General features: G+C 43.4%; 1 protein-coding gene across 20 annotated transcripts in view; it reads right to left on the minus strand.

Moving 5' to 3' along the window:
- RBFOX1 (RNA binding fox-1 homolog 1) overlaps positions 1–26,039 on the minus strand; it is a 1,985,071-nt gene that overhangs the window by 118,412 nt on the left and 1,840,620 nt on the right. For 18 of the 20 annotated variants that reach the window (XM_064478203.1, XM_031433195.2, XM_064478211.1 and 15 more), the window contains 2 exons: positions 8,161–8,304; positions 39–92 (listed from right to left, as the gene is read on the minus strand). In XM_064478203.1, the coding sequence (XP_064334273.1) occupies positions 39–92; positions 8,161–8,304 (198 nt within the window). The remainder of the gene's footprint in view (positions 1–38; positions 93–8,160; positions 8,305–26,039) is intronic. The other 2 variants (XM_064478201.1, XM_064478217.1) reach the window with 1 other exon arrangement.

Genomic DNA, 26,039 nt, shown 5'->3' on the forward strand with positions numbered 1-26,039 from the left:
ATAAGCTAAACAATTCTAAAGTGAATTAAGTCGCTTACCTTGGAGCCTCGCTCATTAAAAATAATTTCAACATCTAAGATTTTACCAAATTGCTGCAAAGAAATAGAAATATTTTATAAGCAAGAAGAGAAATGGAGTAAATCATACTATGCACATGGGTAATAGTTCCCCAAGTCAGAATTTTTTTTTCTCTTTTAATATCAAGGTTGTACATTTTACGTTGTTCTTTCATTAAATGAGGTGCTTGAACTGAGAGAAATACAACCACGGGTATCATTTCAGTATTGTGGTATCGAATGAGATATCATAGTAGGGGCCTGGTACCAAATACTTAAGCACGAGGTTAATTCTATTTCCCTTTACGTTGGAGTGATGGCTTTTCAGCTTTCCCAGGCACTGAGCAGCAAAGCTTAAAAATGACCAGTATGTACATGGTCCCTCCTAGGCTATGTCACTAGCCACTGGGAGAAACATCCTTGGAGAAGTGAGGTTTTGATAGTAAGATATCCAACTAGAATATGATGTTGAGAATTCTGGACCTTAGCTAAGAACAGCCAAGCCGTATAAGAAGAAGTAAACAGATAAAAGGAAACAGATACAGATAAAAGGAAAATCCACTACACAGGCACCCATCACCATCAAGACAGCAGCATAGTTCTGATCTGTCCTTAGGCTGAAAGGCACCTCTCTCAAGACGATTCTCCATATTGTTAAACAAACAAAGAGATTTTAGACAACGAACATGAACGGGCTTTCTAAAAAGTGGAAGAAATGCAACATACTCACATCTAGAAACAAAGTTTCAGGTTACAAAGACCTTGGGGAGCCAGATAAAATACAGACGCCTGGTTCAATTTAAATTTCAGAGTTTTCTGGGTACATATATCCCACACAATATTTGGGACATACTTGTCCTTAATAAAATATTTGTCACTTGAAATTCAAATTCAATTATGATGTCTCGTATTTTTTCACTTACTATAACTAGTAACTCACTACACTAGTTGTCCTGGTAACTAATACACATCAAGCAGTCCGTGGTTTACACTTAAAAAATGGGAAAATGGATTCCGAACCAGAAGAATCTGATAATGGAAAATCCTTTTTCGTGATGTGGGAACCCTTTCAGTTTTTCTAGATCACACAAAGTCGTGTCGAGCAGGCGTTTTCTGAGTGTGGTCTGTTCTACATGAATGCAGGTGGGAGAGGGTGGCATAAAAGTATGTGACGCGACCCTGGGGAAAATCAGGTAGAAATTTGACCCTGATGCAGAGTGAGAGCAAATGCTCCCTTCAGCGATGAAAATAAATAAAATAAACAGAACAACATAAAGTAATATTTCCATCCTCTTGTTTCCTTATTTTGAGCTTTCCTATTGTTCCATTTGCTTTTTTGCAGGCTGGATTTTTATGGCATCTTTTATTACCCTAGGAGGTTCTGCATTCTGTCTCTCTCCTCTGGGTAGAAAGCCTTATGCAGCCTCTATGTAGCAGAGGAGAGAGTGATTGGGAGGGAGGAAAGAAAAGGACCCAACAATTAGAACCCTGAGAATTGGGGGCAGCTTGCCTGACCAGTATGCTTCACTCATAGAACACTGGGAAGCCCAGAGTGTCAAGGAGGTCTTCCTAAGATTAAAAAAAAAATTTTTTTGGTGGGGGGGAACATACAGAGGAGATCATCTGGAATATACAAATAAATCTACATTCCTTGGAAAGACAGAAAAAAAATATACATAGTCTAGTGGAATAGAAAGAGCTCATAACCTTGGAATGAAAGCAACTCTTACAATGAGAAAAAGAAACCCAGATCTTACGTCATGCCATGCCAGAGAAACGTGCCCATGCCCATGCCCATCTCTCAGTATATGCACTCGGCCAGTGGATTACAGGCTTGAATTTTTCTTGTTGAGTGGAAGCACTTCTCTAATTCACAGAGAAGTAAAAGGACTGAAAGAAATCTAGAGAGGAAGGCTTGACCAGGAGAGGAGATGGAAGACCTACACTGCTGACATGTCCTATGGAAACACCAAGAGACTTGCAGTAACTCGCCCTGTAATTTGTGGACACTTACATATTCATTTGGTCGAGAGAATATTTTTCCAGAGTGCACTCTCAGTGCCTTAGATTTGGCTAGAGAAAATCGTTAAACATAAGAAGAAAACTTTTCAGATCTGGGAAATGCAGAATTTGCCGTTGAAAGGTGAAGTGAATTTCATAGTAAAAACAAACAAACAAACAAACAAACAAACAAACAAACAAAAAATCCAGCTTTGTGAATGCCTCAGAAGCAATAATTTTGATATAACCTCCTTAGAATATTCAGTCCTATCACAAATGCTAGCATATTTATTTCAGGCTTAAGTCCCTGGAAGCACACAAAATTATGGATAGAGATGCTTGAAAAGGACTTCCTCTACCACCGTGAAGCAACTGTCATCCACGGAACACTCTTGAAGCAGGCAACACAAAAACACTTCCTTTAAAATAAGATCTGGTTGCGATAGAACCAATCAAAAAGTAATCTCAGCATGTGTCATTCCCTTAAATGGCACAGTGACACCACATGCCCTGAAATGGTCTCAAATGTTTGCCTCTTTGGCAGTTGCCAAGGGGTGGATGTTTCTCAAAGCCAGTGAAACAAGCCATATGAAGATCGCTGATGTCAGCCCCATTTCCGAGGCACTTGTGTGCTATATTTATAGTATCAACAGTTTAATTGGGAAGTTGGGTACTAATGATGTAAACACAGCTGGCACATTTTCAATTTAAACAGACACGACTCATTCGCAGACATAAGTGGGATTTGTTTGCTCAACACCGATGCTCAGCCGTGTTCAACAATGGCTCGAATCCATGTGAGGCATCTCAGTAAAATCCAGCGTTGAGGATAAAATCCGGATGCTTTAGGGCATGCGTTTGGGCAAGCAAGTACCACCCTTTTTTAGACATTCTCAGATCAAATAATATGTCTCTGAAAAACTGTGAAAGGCGTTCAATGGAAACTGCGTAAAACATGAAAGTAAAGGTTAGTTCAAAGAGGGGGCATGGAGGCTAAGAAAGGCAGCGTCCCAGTTTTCCGAGGGTCGCCTTCATGATTTGAATGCTGAAATAGAGGCCCCTGTCTCATCCGAAAAATGCCGTCACTAACATGACATCACGGTAGGTGGAATCTGGCATTCACATTGCAGGGGAAGACATCTCTATTCTGTTACTGAAACGGTGATCTTATGCTTCTTTTGCATGTCCAGAAAGTCATGTGACCTGGTTTTGGTGACAATAGAGACATCGGTGGATCATACTGATGGCCTGAAGGCCTGTATTTTGATAACAAAAGAAAGGCTGTGACATTGACATGGGTCTGGTAAAATCTGAAGCCAGTGCTCCGTGAGCAGCTGTTTCTGAAGACAATTCTAGGACGCAATGCCTTGTATCAGTGGTCTGGGTCCATGATAACCACCTCTTTCACCTGAAACCCAGACACGCTTACTTTCAAATACTAGGTTAAATTAAGCTTTTTGTTCAGAAGTAAGAACTTGTGACCCATTTGGTGGAAATCCATCCATTGCATTCATAAGATCATCAAGAATGCAAACGTAAAGGAAACACATGCTCTTTTGTGATCCTTGACGTGGTCAAGAAAAAAGTAGCTGGGGCCATAACCAACATCCCTTCCAGTAAAACATCCAGAACTGATGCCCCAGATAATATAAGAAATCCATTCACTCACATGCTAACTGGTGTTTTAAAAAGACCTCTGGTTTCCTCCTTGGATATTGTGGCTGCATAATTTTTTTGACCAAGGAATGTTCCTTCTTCAAGAGATCGAAAAAACAAACCAACCCAAAATCCAGGAAATCTAAGATGACCTGGATGATTTAATGCCAAACACTGAAACAAAGGCTCCAAAAGAGAAGGATATAACCTCAAAAGACTAAAAATAGACTTACCATATGACCCAGCAATCCCACTCCTGGGCATATATCCAGAAGGAACACTAATTCAAAAAGATTCCTGCACCCCAATGTTCATAGCAGCACTATTTACAATAGCCAAGGCATGGAAACAACCTAAATGTCCATCAACAGATGACTGGATAAAGAAGTTATGGTATATTTACATAATGGAATACTATTCAACCATTAAAAATGACAACATAATGCCATTTGCAGCAACATGGATGTCCCTAGAGAATGTCATTCTAAGTGAAGTAAGCCAGAAAACCAAAGAAAAATACCATATGATATCACTCATATATGGAATCTAAAAAAAAAAAAGACAAATGAACTTAAATATAAAACAGAAACAGACTCACAGATATGGAATACAGACTTATGGTTGCCAGAGGGGAGGAGGGTGGTGGGACGGGACAGACGGGGAGTTCGAGATTTATAGATACTGACAGGCATATGTAGAATAGATAAAAAAGATTATACTGTACAGCACAGGGAAGTATATTCAAGATCTTGTAGTAGCTCACGGTGAAAAAGAACATGAAAATGAATATATGTATACTCATGTATGACTGAAAAATTGTGCTGTACACCAGAAATTGACACAACATTGTAAACTGACTATACTTCAATAATAATAATAATAATAATAAATAATAATAATAATAAAAAGATAGGGGCAGAGCTTGCAGTACAAACCATTTAAAAAAAAAAAAAAGAGGAGGAAGTGAAAAACGTGACGGGAATGGTGAAAGAAAGGCAACCCAGATTGTAAGGAAGAGTCACGAACAGCCACAAATTAAAAATAAAGTGGGAGGCACCTGCAGGAACCGTCAGGTCTGCAGAGCTGCAAAGCTCATGGCTGAATTATTAATGGTTACAGACATTGATATGCACACTGCTTGGTTTTAGGCAGTTTGAGAAAAGAGGTTGCCTTTTTTTTTTTTTTTTTTTTTTGCTGTGTTTAGGTTCTAGTTTGAAATCCCCACGGCCATACTGAACAGAAGAGACAAAGGAGAAAGGCACAAAGATCTTTGTGAGGGTGTTACTCTGCCATCGCCCTCTTTGTAGCCCCTGCCTAAGTGAAGGGACAAGGGTTGAAGCATAGCAACAAAAGGAGAGACGACATCTCATGTCCCAGTGACTTGGAAGACACCTGATTGCTTGACTGGGATTAAAATGTAATTTCTTAGAGTAACTATGACCTGAAAGTGGAAGCTGAGACAGGAAAGAAGGGGGCATGGACAGCCATTCAAGAAACGACACAGCGATTAACAGCAGAATGGCAGAAGATTCAACCCCATCCAGTTGGCCCTGAGGCTCAAGACGGTGGGAGATTTGACATCTAGTAGAACTTGAGCTTCATTATACGCCCATTGTAACATATTAGCATAGTGAATAACATGCCCACAGAAGCCATGACAGCTCCAAGGCTGACCATAAAAGGCCAAAGAGTAGGCAATGGCCAAATTCCTAGGAATCCCAGCCCCTTTCCCAGGATAGTTAGGATGGTCCTTCCACTTATTAGCATATGGAACTACTGAGCCCATAAAACCTGGCAACACAAGCCTCGTGGCCGCCCCTCGCTCCCTCCTCTTTGGAGACAGCCTGCACTCTGTCTAGGGAGCGTGTATCTACTTTTATTTTAACCTGAGCACCCAACACCGACACCTCATGGCCTTCTGCCTTCTGAGACAGCCTACACTCTATGCAGTACGTATCTCTCTAAATAAATCTACCTTTAACTCAACAGTGGCTCACTCTTGAATTCTTTCCTGCACGAAGCCAAGGACACACACTTGGCGGGGCACATCCCAGGGGCTCCATCGAGACCTGGGACACGGCCCTCCTCACGCCCCACATCTGTTTTTCCCGCATCAAAACCATGCTGAATTCTCCCAAACGGAGTGCGGGGAGTCAATCAGAACATCTACAGATGCCTTTGACCACGATTCACACTGCTAAACTATCAGATCATCAGAATGGGTTTTCCTCCACTGATGTTTGGCCAGGGAGAATACATTTTTGTAGTATTAAAATTCCATTTCTTCAGAATGGTGGTTGTAAACCAAGGAGGCCTCAGAGTTAGTGCAGAGTCCAGGAATCTGTAGGTGCCTGATAATTTTTGTGGACAAAACCTCCCCCCTAAATCTTGTATACATCTTAAAGTGGACACAGATGCAGTTTGTGATGAACAGAATTGCTCTCAGAATTTCTGAATGTGTGCTGCATTTTCTGAGTTGATAGATAGATACTTAGTGTATCTATCAGCTTGTCAGTTTCACATCTTGTCAAGCTGGCTTGAAAATTTTGACTTTCCCAAAGAGTGGCTCTAAAACCAGTAGATTTTGATCAAGGCTTGACAACTGGTAGTATGACCTGTCTTTTGGCAAGACTTTGCTCTGTGCCAGCTGGCCTAACCCCTGAGAAGAATAGAGAGGCTCAGATATTCATGCAAGCAGGGAGTCTAGCTGTCACTATTTTGAATACCTCCCTGACGTGGCAGTGTGTCCCTCCGGTAAGGTTCAAGATAACCAAGAAGACCAGTCAAGGAAGAGCACCCTCAGGGGTGGAAGTTGGGGTGTGTTGCAATGAGTGACACCAGACAGGAGCACAGGATGGTCATTAGGAGGACTGAATTCAAAGCCAACGTCCCAGTGACACTTGATGAGTAAAGACAGATCGGGGAGCAAGACAACTTCCTAACCCGACGTGGCCGAAGGGATCTAATTCCTCTGGCTGCCCATCATTCAAACCGGGTCTCACTGCTTTACACACACTTAACCTTGGCTTTAACTTTGAATGCTCTGCACTTTTCAAAGTCGTCTTTGACCTGAAAGTGCCCGAGGGTATCTCTGCTCTGCAAGAGTTAGAGGGCTCAATTCAAGGTTATTACCAAATGAGAGAGATAAAAGAGCAGAAGCTGACCTTTTCCTCTGAAATGTCAGGATTCAAGCCTGGGTATCTTAAACATTAGGACGCTGGTTCTGCTTTTGTGTCAGATGCATCCTTGATCAACATCGTGCATGTTAAAGAAATAAAATGTGCATGCTAACCGCACCATGGCAGAGAGATGGCCCAGAACTCCCCTCTTCACGTGAAGAATGAGATCTACTTGGCTCAGAACTAGGCGTTCAAGTTGGGCTTCTTCTTATTCCTTTTGTAATATTCGCATCCATCCAAAAACTCTAAGAAGGAGAATCTCTAGACAGCCAACCTTTATGCTAAGTCAAATGTTAAGGATGTCGTTCTGTTCACTGACTCCGCAGATACTTCCCACCAATTCTGGGCTCTCATGGACAAATAGATTGACTGCATTTGCAAAAATGAATGCTGTCCAAGCCCTGTCATAGTTTTGTCCTTTGGTGGAACTGAGCCCAAAGAAATGGCAAACTCATCCCTTCCCAAGGCAGAGAGTGCAGATCTCATCCAGCAGGGTCACGGTGCCCCATGAGCAAGCAAGCCTAACATTTATTTTATTTTGTCTGGGTTGGTGGTGGCTTCTGCCCTGCTCTGTGTTTCACCATGATGCCTGGGGAAGGCTGTCGTTTGTGGCATATGACATGACATTAAGAACCTCTGAATCCTCATCACTGATTCCAGGAGAAGGTATATTGCAGGATGCAAGTCAGACTCAGAAATCTGTAGTGTTTTTGTGTGGCTTGATTTTAACGAAGTTTTCTGCAGAACTAATTATTCTCTACAATCATAGAGATTTTCTTCAATTCTCTACTCCTGTAGAGAATAATTGAAATCTAAGTACTCCGTGCCTGGAAAAAGTTAAGGTATGCAGGGATATATCATGAGTCAGTCTTCCCAATAATTTGACAATTGCAATAGAGAGAAAAACCAAGATGACTCATAGTGGTTATTTGAGCTGTGATGTGGGGTCCCAGGCCATTCGATTGGGAATTATCAATGGGCTTGTTTCAACAGTGTGTTACCTGGGAGCCCATTTTCCATTTGACATTCAAGTCACCAATTAGAACAACAACCACTGGTCAAAGTGGAAATGTGAATATATGCACAGAAATTTATACTAAAATCATAAAGAGATCCCGGCCAATGGACTAGGATCTAAAATGCCTTTATTTTCCCTGCTACGTAAACACCTCACCTTTGGAATTATGAATACCACGAACTGACATGAGGAGGGAAGGATTCTGGGGACCCCAGAGGAGTCCACTGCAGAGGAGAAAGGCAGTACTTACACCAAACATTTGTCGGAGGTCGGGATCCCGGAACCTGAAGGGGATGTTGGAGACATGCAGCCGCTTGGGCTGGGACTTGTTTTCCGTGTTTTCAGAAGGTTGTGTCTGGGGCTGGCCATCCGTGGGTGCCGCGTCATCTGTCTGCTGAAAGAACAAGAGCAAAGCAAAGAGGCTCTGAGTGGACCCGCAGGTTCATTCCAATGTGCCTTTGCTTCCCCTAAATGGGAGGGAAATGCCAGAAAAAAGGAAGAAGGACAGGACAAAACCGCTGAGTCATTCACTCATTCACTCAACAAATATTTATTGAACATCCACTGAGTGCCCATCATGGATCCAGGATTCAGCCGTGAGCAAAGGAGCGAAGATTTTTACCATCATGGATCATAATTCCCACGGGGGAAGACAGACAACAAACTCATTAAATGAATACAGAGCTGGCAGAAGGAGATAAGGGCTGTGGGGATAAAGCCAGGGGAGGAACTCGCTGGTACTGGGGTGGGTAGGCAGGGAGTTTTAATGGGTAATTAGAGAAAACCTCATCAAGAAGAGGTTACTACTCTAAAGGTATCCTTTCATCCAGGCTGTCCAACATCTCGAGCTACGCCCACATCATTGTTGAGGCTGTAGAGATAAACTATGAGTAAGTCTCATAAAACATTGGAAAAGGCTGTTTTGTGCTCAGAAGTCTAGGTAACCATCTGATTGACTTAAATCTTTTTTGAGGTTTTCATTGTCCATTCCTTGACCGTGCAGACCTGTGCTGCTCATTACAGTTGACCCTGTGTTGCTATTTTGATTTAAATAAAATATAGAATTCAGTCCTTCCCTCCCATGAGACACATTTTCACATGCTCAGTAGCCACATATGGCTAGTGGTTTGCATGTCGGACAATGCAGACATAAAACATCTATCTAGAAATTCTGTTCACCTAAATTGGTGTAGACAATGTTACATTATCAGCAGAGCTCCTTAATCTGCCTCTCACTCCACTCTACCCCCAAATAAAAGCCTGGATAGCATGAGATTACATTAACACCCCTGTAGAGGCAGGGACTAGGAGAAAAGTCATGGCAATACTTGTGCCCCCATATAGGCAGGAACCGGGAGAAAAGTCACAGTAACATTTGACTTAATCGTTAAAGACCGTTCCCACACTCTCAGTTCTAGAGTTCACTCAAGAGAGGCTTCATTTCTAGACACTTTCTCTGCAATTAGCATGTACTGTCTCTAGGTGGCAGTAGACGCCACCCACACCAGGTAACCTGCTTCTCTGAAACCACGCTAGGAAATCGAGGTGGAGGCCCACCAAATTTAGCATCAAGGGGTTGTCCCATCCTATTTAGGAGCAATTGAAAAGCACGCACCTGGGACAAAGCTGTCAATGCAGGCAGCCAGGTGTAAAATAATAAAGACAATCGTATAAAGTGAAGTCTCTATATAAAGCCAAAATAACATGGGCATAATTAGTGACTTTCTCATCAACTCTTGTATTTTTTTTTTCTTTTCTGGACAGATTTCATTTGCAATCTCCTTCCTAACGTAGCCTGAATTGCATTTGGAAGTCAAGACCTTCCAGTGGCTGGCACACTACTCCTCTAAACTGGTCTGGACTCAAAAGCCCTACCAGATAACTTTCTTCAAGTTCTAAGTCCCACGTCATGAAGACAATGTACTTGGTCGTTTTGCCTATGCTGTTGGACTGAATGCAGAGGATGGTGGTAGTTTTCTAATCTGGAAAATGACCAATAATAATAGTACACACCTTATAAGGCTCTGTGGAGGCTGAATACCGTAACATATACCAACTTGGCAGATACAGTCAATACGTGGATAGATGGATGGCGATTTTTTAAAAAAATGTCAAAAGAGAGGTGTAAAAAGCCTCTTGAGAAACATAAAGGAAGGGTTCTCATTTGCTTATGAAACACATCTTTCCTGAGCAACTACAATACACTGGGCATGGAAGTTCGTCCTCCAAAGCCCATGCAGTTCTCAGTTTAGTGGAAGGGCGGTTAAAAAAAAAGACAGCTATAACATAGACTATTAAGAGATGGGGTCAGAGCGAATCACAGGGAGCTGAGTAAACTTAAATCAGGGACACACTACACAGCTGGGGTTTCTGCAGGCTTGCCAGTACCGGAGGTTACATTTTCAGGAGGAGATGTCTAAGTGAAGAGGTGATGACAAATGCTGCAGCAGCAGAGGGCAAAGCATACGCCAGGCTGCAGAGAGGAGGTACAATCTTGTTCTGGATTCAGGAGAGAAGGTCCATGTGGACCTTCGTGTCACTGGTTGGAGGGGGCACGCACAGAGGAAGGGCAGGAACACGGCAGAGGTTGGATCATGAAGCACCCTGTGTGTAGACCAAGAGGGTAAATTTCACCCAAAAGGCTAGGAGGAGACACTTAAGGATTATAGCAGGGGTGTGACATGACCGGGAGGAGACACAGAGGCTGAGCCATGTGGTAGACAAATGATAAATGCCCGCTTCCTGGCTGGCTGACTCACGGGCTGAACGGGTGAATGGATTACGAGTGTATGAATAAACTAATGAATAAAGGAGTGACCCATCAGTCTTGCCACCTTCAAGCAATAGTCGGAGAACAGTATTATGACATATGAGACCCAAACAGAGCAGGCACTGTGTTTTCTCTACTGGTAATATGAGGTCTGGTGACACATCCATGAGATGGAAAGGATCTTGAATCATGAGATTGTCACTTCCCGAGGGACCAGGGGTCTTACTAATCTAACACAGGACTCTCTAAGTTTGCAGAAGCAGCAGCTGAGACCTCAAGCTTCTAGCCCACGTTTGCTTTCCCTCCTGTAAGAAGTTGCTGTTCAAATGCAAATTAAAACCAGCTCCTTCGCATCTGGAGAAGGAAACTTAGATTTGGATTTGTGTATAGCTGCTGGATGTTTCAGCTTAATAAACCTAATTAGGAATTACAGAGATTATGATTAAACATATTAAGTGATTAATAGCATTATGCTGCTCATGTGAAAATTAAAATTAATCATCTTTAGTCAAACAGGACTTTGGAGAAATCTTTGCGTTGTTTCCTTTGATAAAAACATACAACAGTCAATTAATCATTTTGCAGCGTGTGCCTATGTACAAATGCGCATAACTCTTATTCTGAATACCTGTGCGTTAACAATTGATTTCTAAAGATAACACGTGAAATAAAAACTAAACCCAAATTATTTCTGACATCGTAGGGGAATGGGAAGTGGAGGACTGCCAGGATCCAGAGGTTGAGAAAGAAAAACAGAAACAAAAAATATCTTTTAGATTGAACATGCCAGCTGCTATGGTGCAATAGGACACAAAGATGGGATGGCAGTGAGGACCAGATGTTGGGGGGAGGTGAACAAAATAGCTACTCCAGAGCATCAACCACATTAGGAGTAAAGAGACCCGGGGGGTGTGCCTTCCTGACCCTCCTCTTGAGTATTTCAGGCTGTGAGCTTTCCTTTGTGCTGGGAACTTCCTGGGAAAACATATTCAGAACATCCCTGTGGGTGGGGATGGTAGAGCTCAGTGGTAGAACCCGTGCTTAGCATGCGTAAGGTCCTGGGTTCAATCCCCAGTACCTCCATCAAAAGTAAATAAATAAACCTAATCACCCCTGCCAGAATTCAAAAACAGAATATCCTTATGTTTTCTGTCCCTCCACTAGTTTCCTAAAATATTACCAAAAACCTGCTGGCTTAAAGCAACAGAAATTTATTCTCTCCCAGTTGTAAGGGGCAGAAATGCACAATGAAGGTGCCCTCAGGGCCACGCTCCCGCCGCAGGCTCCGGGGGAAGCCCTTCCTTGCTCTTCCAGCTGCTTTTGGTGGCCTCTTGGCTCGGTGGAACCACACTGCTCCAACCTCTCATCTTTGTTTGGCCTTCTTCCCTCTGGATGTTTGAGTCTCAGATCTTCCCCTGCCTTTTTCTTCTTACAAGGACATTAGTCATCGGATTTTGAACTCACCCTAAATCCACAATGATCTCATCTTGGGATCCTTAACTTAATTACATCTGTAAAGACTTTTTTTTTTTTTTTTTTTTTTTCCCCCAAATAAGGTCCCATTCCCAGGTTTACAGAAGTCAGGACATGGACATATTTTTGGAAGGCCATCATTCAACCCACTACATCCCCTGTTAAGCAAACATACCAGAAGTGCTCGTAGAATGAGTCGCTGTTATCCAGGGAGTGGCTGCACTTTTCCCCATTTCAGGGGGCATGAGGATCTCAAGAGGGTTGGCCTCAACCCAGATCCAGAAGAAAGGACAACGTCCCCGCTAAAGCTGCCCCAAGGCTCTCACTTGTCACTCTCGTCACTCTCATGAGTTCCTTAAAATGAGAAGAGACTCAAGACTTCCCTTCCAAGGCCGGGCTCCCAGCCCACCTGCCTGCACCGGCATCTGGATGCAGTGACGCCCTTCAGCTGGGCTGAGAAGTGCTCCACCAGCCTCCTGAAGGGCCAGCAGCACTCAGAGGACGAAAATTGCCCTGCAGGTTCCCCACCCACGTGGATACGCCTCTCAGAGAACTCCACTGAAGCTTATGTCAGAAGCACAGGGTGAAATTTCTAAAGACAAAAAAGTAAAATAACGGGAAAAATCTACAAAACCTACACAGGGAATGAAATACCTCGGATGTGTCTTTCCGAAAGGCAGGGACTACCTGGTTTGCCATTACATCCCCCAAGGCATATGTATGCCTGTCAAGGCTTAGTGGGAATTAATCATTGAAAGAAGAACTCGTGATTTATCTGTGTCTGATTTTTTAAAAAGTCATTTTGGCTGTAAAGTGGGACTCAGCTGAATTGGAAATGCAGCTCGTCACCGCGTTTGGAAGATCAGAAGGTGGAACGTAAAAACCAAGCAAATGAATCCTGGCCCACCGGCTCAGAGACTGGAGGCAACTGAGAAAAGAAAGGATGTTGGAGGTGAGAGCTGAATGGCCAGGGCACCATCGGTCTCAGAATCCTCACCCTGCTCTAGGACACTCAGTGTGCTCCAGCTCTGACCCCTCTGCTTCCTGCTGCTCCCCCCAACTTGTTCTTAGGCCTCTTTGGTCTCCCCTTAACACACACATCACGCTCCTCCTTAGTCTTTGCACCCGTTTACTCTTCCCTTTGCCTGGACGGTTCTCTCCCCAGACACCCATGTGGCTTGCCCTCTCCCACCAGTCAGGCTCCTGCCCAGATATCACCCATTGAAGAAGTCTGGCCCCATCATCTAAAACAGCTGTGTCAGCATCTTTTCTTTTCATGCCCCAATTTTTTTTGTCATAGCTCATATGACTGCTAGCTTTTCTACTGTGTGCTTCTGTTAATTTCTACAGTCTCTCTTCTCCATCAGAGTGCACAGTCCATGAGACCAGAGACCACAGAACTTCCATTCACTGTTTTATCCCCACCCCCAGAGCAGTTTCTCAACAACAGAAATGTTGACATTTGTGGCTGGTTAATTCTCTGATGTGGGGACCGGCCGTGCTCTATAAGATGTTCAGCAGCATCCCTGGCCTCCACCTGCTCTGTTACCAGTGGCCTACCCTTCAGTTGGGACAACCAAAAATATCTCCTGGGGTTCAAATGTCCCAGGGGGGACAAAATTGCACCAACTCAAATCGCTGACCTAGAGCATGTGGTAAGTTCTCAGTAAGTATCTGTGGCATAAATGAATAGCCCTGGTTTTTACCATGAGTGAGCTCCATGAATGCTAACGTCACGTCCCTGGGTCTAAATTTGCATGTGCCTAAAATGATAATTGTATTTATCTGTCCTGGCCCCTTCACCATGGATTCCTGAAATCAAGATCCCATGAATAAATGGGATAGTTATCATCCTTATTATTCATGGTATTAATAACCATTAGCTTTGATTCTTTATTTGTCAGGCCCATGGATGCTGATGACTCTGAGATGCAGCCTCCTTATCATGCAGGAAAGGTTGCAGGACCGTACATGGATGTGAAGTCCATTAATCTCAAGAGGTGGGTTTCCAGGTAGCTCTTGGCAGAGGTTCCCAAATAAGCTCATTAGAACAGCAAAGCCAGCTTCTGGCCCAGTTCGAAGGCCCTGTTAGGAGGCAGGACATGTGCTGTAGAATTTTTCCTAATAAACAAACTCCCCAGATATCGGCACAGGTTATAAATGTTAAGAAAACACCACCCGCACTTTAATCTCCTGAAGATCACTTAGCGCTTCCGCTAAGACCTTAATAAAGAACCGCGGGGCTCCCTCTGCTATAATCGTTCCTAATTCAGTGAATAGCCCTGAGCAACCCAAGGCTAATCCTAGTGAAATTGGATTTTGATATCGACCAATCCAGGGATGACTGTTGGAGAGAATACACATAGTTGTGTAGAAGTCTGTGCCTTGCAGATCCTGGCCCTGCCCCACGGTTTCCTCTCTCCCAGCCCAGGTAGGCTCTGCTGAGTTCACCTGTGTGCCATCTTCTGGGGATGACCAGGTATCCAGGAGTATAAGCACAGGCAAAGGACTTTTGTAGCTGAGATATAACCCTGTTCCATCACTTACTAGTCCAGCTCCTTAAGTCTTTCCGAATCTTAGTCTCCTTGGCTGCAAGTAGGGATAAAAGATTTCCATCACAGAGTTGCTGGTGGTCCCAGGTTGCTGGAAACAACCTAGATGACCACCACAAAGATGGATGAGTAAAATGTGGTGAAGAAGTCAACAGAAATTTGAATTCAGAGAGAAATGAGAGATTTGGAAGCACAGTGTTGAGTCTGTGTATGGGGGGGGGGGGCGGACAACGGTTATAAATCAACAAGAACTGTACCAAATTACATTTGATGAAGGGGAACGAATGAGGCCACCCCAAAATATGCCTCTTTGGCATAATGATTATTTCTGAGAAACAGCAGACATAGGAGAAGCTCTGAAAACAGAGTAGAAGTTACCTTTTTGTAAGAGATCTTTATAAGAGAAAGCTCCATTTGTAAGGGTGTCTCCCTCTAGCTCCCAGGAAGAGAAGGATGACTAAATGTCTAGAAACTCTTATCAATGGGAAGGTGACAACTTAAATCTGCATCACAACCATAGCCTTGTTTACTAGGCTTTCCCTGATACTCTCCTGTAACTGGCTCCCACACCAACATCTCTTTTTTTCTTTAGCTGGAGATGATATTTAAGGGGGTGGCTTGGACCATTTCTGGGAGTTGTGCAGTTTTCCTGGTTATCTCTCATGTGCACAGGAGGCATACATGTTATTAAATTTCTATTTATTTTTCTCCGGTTACTCTGTCTTTTATTACAGGGGAGTCTCAACCAAGAACCTAGAAGGGTAAAGGCAAAATTATTTTTCTTCCCCTGCATGATGGAAATCAAAACGCATATACTCACAACATGGCACTAGAAATAGTTCAAGGACAGTGATCAAGCACTTTAGAGCAACCCTGTCCAATTAGATAAAATGGGAGCCACATACATAATTTTAAAATTTCCAGAAGCCACATGTCAAAAAAGTAAAAAGAAACGTATGTTATTAATTTTAAGAATATATTTGTTTTAACCCCATGAGTAAAAATATTATATTAACATACAATGAATGTAAGCAATATTTTATGTTCTTTTTTTTTTCCCTACTAAATCTTCTAAAACTGGTGTATAATTTGTATTTAGGACTCATCATCTCCATATGGACACTAACTTTTCGTTGGAGTCATCTGAGCTCTATTTAGGCTTTGAAAAATTGACAGTTGAATATCCAAGATTTTCAAAACATACCTAAATGGCTTCCAATAACTAAATTGAGTATCAGTGTTTCCATTAAGTTGAAGTTGAGTCAAAATAAAAATCTAGTTCCTCAGTCACATCAGCCACATTGTAAGGGCTCAAAGGATACCCATGGTTCACAGAATAATGGCCCCTTCGAGTGTTAATGTTCTAATCCCTGCAACCTGTAATTGTGTAACTTTCTCTGACAAAGATGGAATTAAGGTTGCTAATCAGCTGACCTTAAATAGAAAAATGATGCTGGATTATCTAGTAGGCCCAATGTAACTACAAGGGTCTTAAAAGTGGAGGTGGGAGGCAGAACAGTCAGTGAGAAGGACTCCACCTGCCACCCCTGGCTTTGAACTTGGAGGAGCAGATCGTGAGCTGGAAAGTGAGGGTGGCCTCTAAAAGTCAGAGAATGGAAGGGAAGGGATCCTACCCAGAGCCTACAGAAAAACAAAGTAATCCTGAAGACACCTTGATTTTAGCCTGGTGGGACTCATGCCAGACTTCTGACCCCAAACTATAAAATAAACACATTTTTGTTGTCTAAATCACTGAGTTTGTGGTCATTCATTGTGGTGGCAACAGAAAGACAATGCATTCCCTAATGAAAAAGCAGAGCTACAGAAGGTTCCCATCACTGCTGGAAGTTCTATTGGATGACACTGCCTTAGAGCAATGGTGTCTTAGAGAGATGGGAGTAGCAATAGGCTTAAAAGGGAAGAAAGTAGGAAAAGAGAGAGAGAGAGAGAGAGAGAGAATGTCTTCCTTAAGGTACTGGTGATGGGATGCTTCAAAAGGAGAGATATGATTATTTGAGAGTCAGCTCTCTGTAGCTAAGCTTTAAATAAAAATATTTTAAAAACATGAAATAAATGTAGGATGACAGTAACTTTCTCATGTGGTATTGTAAGAATTAGAGATAATGAACACCACAAATATAGGACTGTGCCTCCTCATGCAGTTGGTTCTACCAGGTGGCAGCTGTCACATTTGTTGCTATCATCATCATTGTTATTATCTTTACTGGTGGTTATTATCTTCACCCTGTAGATGCATGTTTCTTAACCTATTTCTGTGTTCATGGACAAGCTAAGGGCTTTATGAAAGTTATGGACCTACCCCCTAGGGGGAAAATGCACTGACACTTGAACTTCATATACAATTTCAAGAAGATCACATGCATGGACATCCGTGGATCCTGGATAAGGACCACTGCTGTGAAAGTGCATCTGCCCCCCCCCCCATCCTGAGCTGAGACATTGGAAGCTGAGTAGTACCATCCACTGGTCACTTATAAGCTAGTGTGGAACTGCCTGAAGAATCTGAGATAAAGCATTGAAAATCAAACCTTGCTGAAGTCTTACTGTGAGCCGGGTGTCTTCCTAGGTGTTTTTACACCTTATCCCACTGACTTACCATAAGGCCACGAGGCTCAGAGAGGTTAAGTGACCTGTCCAAAGTCACACAGCTAGGAGATGGCAGAGCCAGAATTAAACCTAGGATATCTAACTCCACATCCTGGACTCTTTTCAGCCCTCCATAGCCTCTCAAGGTCAAGGTGAAGTGGCTTTGGGAAGTCCAAAGACAGCCCAGCCCTAGAAGGCAACTGCAAAGCACTCCTACAGAGGAAGAAAGATTCAATGAAGTTCTAACTGCCTGTGCTCTAGGTCTAGAGATGAGCTCTATGAATAGGGCCTTATCATAACCAACCAACAAAGCAAACAAAACCAGGCAGCTTAGACGCCTCCTCTGAGCTCCTAGACTCCTTGTAACCCCATCTGTTGAGACTTTATTAACCATAACTTAAAAAAAAATCAGTTTACTTATCTCTCTGTCCTCTACTAGAATATGAACATCCAAAGATAAACACTATATCAAATGCACTTTTGAAGCCCTTTATGGTGTCATGCAGTAGGCACTCAGCAAATCTTTATGGCATCATTCCAGGAAACCTCTCTGGGTCCAGCTTCCTTCTCCAAGAGCATCCCCAACTCTGCCATGACGGTATCAAAATTCAACATCCAAGACATGACACTAATCAGCACGATTCTACCCCCCACCCCCTAGTCAGCCTACTGAATATTCAGCATCTTCCTCTCCCACAGACATCCTCCCCTCTACGCACAAAGCTCTTACCAGTGATAAATAAAAAGTGTACTTTTCAATAGCCAGCTGCTTCTCCTTTCTCCACCAATCAAGTTATTTCTCAGAGAGAAAAGCTTGTGAGTGTCTTCCAGGCATTATTTGATTAAGTTGACAATATTATGTGAGTGATGGTTGAGTACCCACTGCGATGTACTTGGGACCAAATTGATTTGTGTAACGAACACTTGCCCTGTCTCTCCTTGCAGCCTGAATAGCGGTCTTGATTTAGCCAGGACTGCCGGGCGCCAAGTGAATTTACAGGGTCCGCAGTCCCTCTCTCTCAATCTGGAGAGAATAGTGGGAGCGGAGCACGGACGGGCATAATTCAATACATTGTACTATAAGCTCAGAAAATAATATCACGGAGCTCTGCAATATACCTATTTGATTTGATTTGTAAACCTGATAAAAAAGCAATCGAGAAAAGTTCAGGGGGAAAATATATATGTTCTAAGCAAAAATGTAACTATATTGAATGCGTGCAAAAGCCCAAAGAAAGGAGTCGGGGGTGGGGGTAGGAAATCATGCATACTAAATCAACTTCATACCCTTACGTTAGACAATATTGCACATTCTCCATTTAAAACGAAGCAAGAGGGTGCAAAGGTATTTTCCATTAAAAATAATAATAATGGTAAGCCCAGGGAATGTGAATTAAAACCCCCATCTTGGGTTCTCTTGCAATCCTACTTCAAAATGGGGCTTGTGCAGATTCACTCAGCTTCCTGCCTTTTCATTTTAGCTCTGTAGGCAAACAAATAAGTTAATCACACAGCTTTGGATGTCATTAATCGTTAATGCCTCCTTCCTAACACAGCTGGGCTGATTCTGTGGCCAGGTGACACAGGTTTAAGAAATACATCACACATTTCTCTCAACTTGAATACATTCAATGCTCTGCCAGAATGATGAAATTCCTTGGAAAGGAGAAGGGCTGGAGGATGGAGAAGGGCTGACTTCAAATTTCTTGGCCTTTTTTTTCAGTCTTTGGAAGAAGAGGAAGAGTATGCAAGGGCCAAGCATTTAACACATCAGTCAAGGAGATGAGCTGCCGAGGTGTCTGTATTAGTCAGCTCCAGCTGCTGTAACAAAATATCACAGACTGGGTGGCTTAACCCACAGACATTTGTTTCTCACAGTTCTGGAGGCTGGGAAGTCCACGATCAAGGTTTCTGGTGAGAGCCCTTTTCTTGGCTGGCCACCTCTTGGCTGTGTCCCCACTTGGTAGAGGAAGAGTGGTTTTGCTCAGTTTCTCTTCTAAGGAGACTTATCCCATGGTGAGGCTCTCACCCTCACAATCTCATGCAACCCCATTTACTTCCCAAAGTCCCCATCTCCAAAGACCATCACATTGGGGATTAGAGTTCCAACAGATGAGTTTGAGGGGACACAATTCAGTCCATGGCAGCGTCTTTGAAGCAGAGTCTGCAAACACCTGGGAATAAGGAAAGATGTTTTGTCCTAAAGAGGGACAGGGGTTTCACTGGGCTTGAAAGTAGATGCTCTCTTATCCAATCACTCAAAATGTATGGAGCATCTATTTTATGTTAAGTCCCTGCGGACATAACAGGTAGCTCTGGAGACCAGTGCTGCCTATGAGAGAGCAGCAGAGTAAGTCTATGAAAAGTGCTTTCTATTTCTCCATGTTCAATGTTCTGGATTTTAGTCCCAGGAACAAGGAATTGAAAATAACTACTACAAATAATAACAATCAACATGTATAGATGCTGGACCCAAACTCTGTGGGTTGGAATTCCAGCTCTACCACTTCCTAGCTGTGTGTCTTTGAGCAAGTTACTTAACCTCTCTGGGCCTCATTTCTTTCGTCTAGAAGATAGGAATATTATTAGCACCCGACCCGAAATGAGTCAATATCCGTAAGTGCTTTTCCTGGCCCACAATTATTATGATCGACACCTAGAACAGTGCTTGACACCCGGTAGCTATTTAATAAAGATTGGTTGAGTAATTAGCACTCTCTTAAGCTCACTGCATTACCTGATGACTCAGAGAGGAAGATTCTACTGTTCGCCCCCATTTTATGATCAAGGAACTGAAGTTCAGAGGGCTAAGAGCTTCTCCGGGATGCTTAGTCAGTCCACAGCAGGCAACCTGGCAGAATGGTGGGGGGCAATTTCCTGACTCAGATCCCCTAATGACATCTGAAGACGATGCAACAGCTTTCCGGCCACTTGGTGATGAAAAACTCAGGCCAGTCCACTTTTTAAAGGCTCCAAAGTTGTTAAGATTCAGACCCTCTTCCTAGTGCTACAGACCTGTCCTGGTGGACCTGCATGCAGTAGCAGGGGGTGCTTTCTGCGTCTCTGCCCCTCCTGTTCCAGTACGTGGTCCTCTCTGTGCCAGGAGGTCCACTTCTGGGACCCTCTTCTTCCCATCTTAGGCCTTGCCCTTTTGGGCAGGGGGTTGGGAGAAGGAATGAAGGAGGCAGAGGGCATGCAATGGAACAAGATGCTTCCTGATGGTGAGGAACAAGTGTCTCTCTCCACTTCCTCACTCATTCTGCTGGAGCTCCTGTGCCCCTGGTGGCTTTGGTGGGTGGGGCGGAGCCTTAGACATCAGGATGCTCAGGTTCCCTGGGGCAATGATCTGCCAGCCCCTGTCATCCTCCATTGTTGCCTAGAATCCTACTTCTTCAAGGTCAATACTCAACATTCCGGACTCTCCTTGTAAATGGGGGGGGGGGGTCTCCTCCTTCAGCACTGGGCTTCCTGGACAGCCTCAGAATTCCTGCCCTGCCCTCTGAATTTCAGGCTCTTCCAAGAGCCAGGAGGACCATGGGGAACAGACAGTGGGTACCCTGATGTGTTCTCCATGACAGTTCTTTCCCATGCATGTTTCCAACTATGCCAGCAAGCCTTTGCCTTTATAAATCCCCAGACAGGAAGCAGGCATGAGTCTCTATGTTAATGACATCCCTATGCCCAACTAATTTGAGGAACTTGTCAAGTTCTCCCAGGAACTCTGCCACCTTCTCCTGCTTTGATGGCATCATTAAGACGAGACTTTTTCTCTAGCCCAGCAAGCATCCAGCCTGAAAGAGGCAGCAGCACCCCTCCTCACCAGCACCCCCGCCCTCCCTCTCCATGAATGACTCTCTTACAGCTTTCCCCGCATTCCACCTTAGCCCCCTAGTTTTCTTTAATCCTTTGTCTCACTCAGAAATCAAGGCCAAATTAAACATCAATTTAAAAAGAAAAAAAAAGTTGATATTCTGTACTGAATCTCAAATCCACCTAGCTCTAAGATTTTTTCCCCCAATGGATTATATTATGCAAGATTTAATTTCACCAAATGGCAAAACTATATACGATGCTCATTTTCCAGGCCTAAGAAAAACTGCTGAAAGCACAATTTGGTGGCAGAAAATGGGTGATGAATTTAAGATGGAACTGATCTCAGCTAAAATCCCTGGATTTTCCTTACTAATTACCTCTTTCTTTGTATAAATGCTTGGAACAAAGAGACGAGCACTCCGAGGGTTTTGTCCTAGGACTACGGGGGTTTTCCCAGCGTACACTGAGACATGAGTAGATACCATTCTTTGTGAATGTTGATCTGTCTATTCACAGACATCTGACAAAGAATCTTGTCTCATAAAGTGTGTGATTTCTGTAAACTGACACAATTCTGTTACTTCTGAGTTCCAAAGCCTATTCACCAGTAGGCTAAGTTCTTCAGCACTGGTATATGAGAAGGGGTCTAAATATATGTTAGGAAATAGAAATACTAAGAAATAAACCCTGAAAGTAGAAATGCCTGCATCTCCCTTCTAGTCTGCTCTTTACCTAAATGGACAGCAAACTTTTTCTTCAAGGTCCATTTAGTAAATAGTCTGATGTTGAGGACCATTCTGCCTGTGTTGGGCATGAAAAGAGCCATAGGCAATGTGAAGAAAGAAAAATGTCCATTGGCCCCGGGTCCTCTCTCATCTAATTGTGTCATTCATGGCTCTAATGAGAAGAGGGTGAGGCTTGAAGCAGTAAGATTTGGGTGGTAGACATGATGCTGTGTGACCCGGGGCAAGTTATTCACCTTCTCAGTCTACATGTCTTCGTTTGTGACAGAAGAATGGCAATACCAGCTTCCTCTTGGGTCAGAAAGAGAAACAAATGGGATTATGTCCCAGGAAGTGCTTTCGCTATTTCAAGGTATTGTGCATCTATAGTCAACAACTTCCATTCTTCTGGGTTGTTACTCTACATAAAAAGCAAGATTTCCCCACACAGCAGATGAAAATGCGGAAACCAACGTGGCAACTAGGAGACTTTCAGGAAGTGGGGGGTCTTCAGTTCAGGAGACCTGGATTCAAGCCCAACTTTTGTCAGATTCTCACTATCTCTTTATGGCATGTTTCTGGGATGAAATTTACTGCACCTGAAGAAAAGAAAGCGTCGAATCTGGTGGGCTTCCAGGTACCTATCAAGTCTAAAACTTCACCCACCCAGGGAGGGTGGGTGGGGTGTCTGAGGTAAGGGACCGTATCTTGGTTGGGGGTGGGGAGGTGGTTCTTGGTTACCCTTAGCAAAATGCAGACTTTGTGGTCTGAAAGGTGGACAGGTTTGCCTGTGGTTGGACAGGTAGAGAGAGTTGCATGGACTCAACCAATCTATCTCCAGGTACAGTCTTCAGACCATGTCTAAGTCATCTGGGGAAGCTTACTGAAAATGCAGAGTTCTGGGCCCCACCCTACAACTAACCTTCCATAATTATGGACCTAAGGTGGATCATTTCAAGTAATCCTCATGGGTGACTCCAATGTATTCTCTCACCTTAACAGCCACTGTTTTATACCCTAGGGAGGCAACAATGTGAGTTTTTGTGTCTGGACTAAGCAATGAAATGGGGCTGGAGCCTCCAATTCCCAGTTACCTGCCCTGGAACATGTTAGTTACTTTGCCCCTCTACACCTCACCTCCCAGTAATGCATTCATTCAAAGCTTATCGGTGGACTACCCTCAGTGTGACTGGGTAAAGAACCAAAAGGTAGGGGAGGATGAAAACCATAATGCACACATAGTGCTTACCAAGCACTTAGGGCACTTTGTGAGCACCCAGTAAACATTAGTCCTGGAAATCAATTATTCTACTACCCTCCTGAACCACCTTCGAGAAAGAAAACCACCATTTAGAGGACACACCCCAAGCCCTGGAATGGATGTTTTGTGTGTATCAGGGTGTGCACACAGCTACTGGACTGCCCTTGACTGGGGAGAGGGACGCATGCATGCTTTCTCCTTGAATTAATATCTCTACCTAAAAAAAGAGACATATTTTTAAGGCAGATGGGGCAGGGGTACAATGGGGTGGGATGGGGGCGGGTGATGTTTCAAAGGGCTTCTCTATTGAAGTCAAGCAAGACTTCCTTATGGACCTCAGATGTGCCTAATTTTTTTTCTTTTTTTTTTTTTTTCTATGAGGGTTTACATGTGTGTGTGTGTGTGTATATATATATATGGAGAGAAAAAAGATGTATAATGTATACCTCATAATACAATCACAAGGTTGAATTCCAAGGCAGATGGAACATTCTGATGGGGAGGCTCACCGCTGACTGATTATTTGATGCTTTTGATCTCTTATATTGAATTTGAGATTACAAGCCTACTTTTCCATTCACCCCTGCCCTGCAGCTTTCCCGGCATTTTGTTATCTTTGCCTAAACCTTTCAGGAAAGGCCTCTGAACCTTCCTCCTCTGCTGACTGCAAGGGAAATAGGATTACTGCTTATTCTTTCACTTGGCCCAACCATCCTTCACGGAAGGGTAGAATAATATAAAACTCTGGAATATTTTCACACACTTTTTTCAGAGGAATCTTTTAAGATGAATAACAGTGGAGTTCATTTAGCATAACTGCCTATGAGAATCCGCTAAGAGCGTGAATCCCATCTACACTTTTCAGATGCTTATCCTATTATATGTTACTTTCATACACTTACTTCAAACATGCTCTCAAAGAGGCTTATGGCACCGGCTGGGTAATTTGAGTGTGTACCGGGATCCCTTGGGGAGCTCCCTGGAAATGCGGGTTGCAGGGCTCCAGCCTTTCCTCTGCTGATCCTGTCAGTCCGAGGCAAAGCCAAAGGATGCTGTAGCCTGCTCTTACGGACTTGCGAGAGCCGAGAGCTTACTTGTCAGGGACACTGCGAGCCTGTTTTTAAACGCAACTTTTAAGAACAATTCAATGACATAAACCACAATTAAATAAAATAAATACATGGAAAGGTAATAAGTATTCAAAAGGCGTCACATCCTAATTCTTTTACAGCCGTTTACTATTACCTATGTGCTCTTGAGGTTTTGTGCTGGTTTCTTACACCTGAATGGTGGCAATCCACAACACAGTTTGCTACCGCACGCGTGTCTTTAGCCAACTCTGCGTTCAATGACAAGGCACTAGTAGCTTGAAATCGGCCACGGTGGGAGTGTTTACACCACGGAAATTGGCAGCTGCTTCAGTCTCCCGAACCCCTCCTGTCCCCCCAGGGCCCTAAGCTGGCTGTTAAACATTTACCAGCACATCACTGGTTGGAGCCAGTAACACGCATTTGTAACAAGCATACGGGGCAATTCTAATAATAGTCTTCTGGACCACGGTTTCAGAGAATGCGGACAAGGATTTAGAAAAGCCAGTCCTTAAGAGGGCTGTATTCTGGTCGTTTTGCCAGTTGCTTTACAACTCTCCTTGGCAACATGGCAGTGCCAAGTGCTGATCAAGGTCCAGCGTCTAGGAGTGGAAAAACCTGGGTTCCAGTCCTGGCCCCGTGACTTACGTGCGCCATCCAGCAAACTAGCACACCTCCACGAAACCCTGATCCCCTTAGCTGTAACACGGGTTTTAAATAATCATTGTGCAGCCTGACAGTACACCATAAAAGAAGATGACATTATTAGAATGTGGTGTCAAGTCTGACTCCTAATACTTGCTCCATAAATAATCAGTATTTGATGATGTTGCCTTTTTAAAGGAGGAACGTAGGAGAAAGCTTGTGGAATGTGGCAATACTTGATGGCTATTAAACTAACTCAGTAATCTGAAACTAAGATTTTTTTTTTTTTTCCTGGCGGGGGGAAAACTCTTAATGTCCATTTCAAATTATTCATTTAAATAATTGTATACAAATGCTAATATCATAATGTCCACATAGACCACTGTACACTGATTACATCACTCAGCCTCATGGCACTTCTGGGAAGTGGGTGCTAAAGTTACGCCCATTTTATAGATGGGGAAACTACAGCTCTGGAGGAGGTCACCCCAGTGGTAGACAGAAGAATGGACCCTAGAACTAAGGCCTTAAGCTTCGGAGCCGGTGCCCTCCCCTGGATGGCACGCAGCCTTCTTGGGAATGAAACACCTCATTCCTAAGAGATTGTTGAGGCTGAAAACAAAAATAAGCTCCCCATAGGGGAAACTGAAGGTAAATCTTCCACGTTAGATTGTGAAACGTTCAATATATTCCAGAGTTATCTTTGATCTTTCAGAAAAATAATGTGATTCACATATTTATGAACCCAGGACAGAGGTTTGAATTCTACAAAGGAAACTGACTCCGTGAGTTACGCTCTCTCTAATCTCTGAGTACGACGGTTTTAATAAAAGGTGCGGAATGTACGTCATTTTGGCAGACAGTGTAAATACAGGAGACAGATGGGAGACAGTATCAGGAGATCCGGGTTTGAATCCTGGCTTTGAGCTTTGGCTGAAGAGCTGTGTGACCTTGGGCCAAGCTTGAGATGTCTCAGGGCGTCACACATGATGGTAAGGATACTTAAATATTAGGATTCTGCAAAACTACGTATTTAGGTGCTTAGCTCAATGCTCTGGTTATCAAAGCAGTCAGCGGGTGCTCCTTTCTTATTTTAGTTTAGGATTTGATATTTACGGTCTGTTGGGGTGCAAAGCAGGCCACTCCAAGATATGCCACAATGTCATATTGATTATTTTGACTTAAAGTTACTTGAGAA

Source organism: Camelus dromedarius, chromosome 24, assembly GCF_036321535.1.
Source record: "Camelus dromedarius isolate mCamDro1 chromosome 24, mCamDro1.pat, whole genome shotgun sequence".
Classification (NCBI taxonomy): Eukaryota; Metazoa; Chordata; class Mammalia; order Artiodactyla; family Camelidae; genus Camelus; species Camelus dromedarius.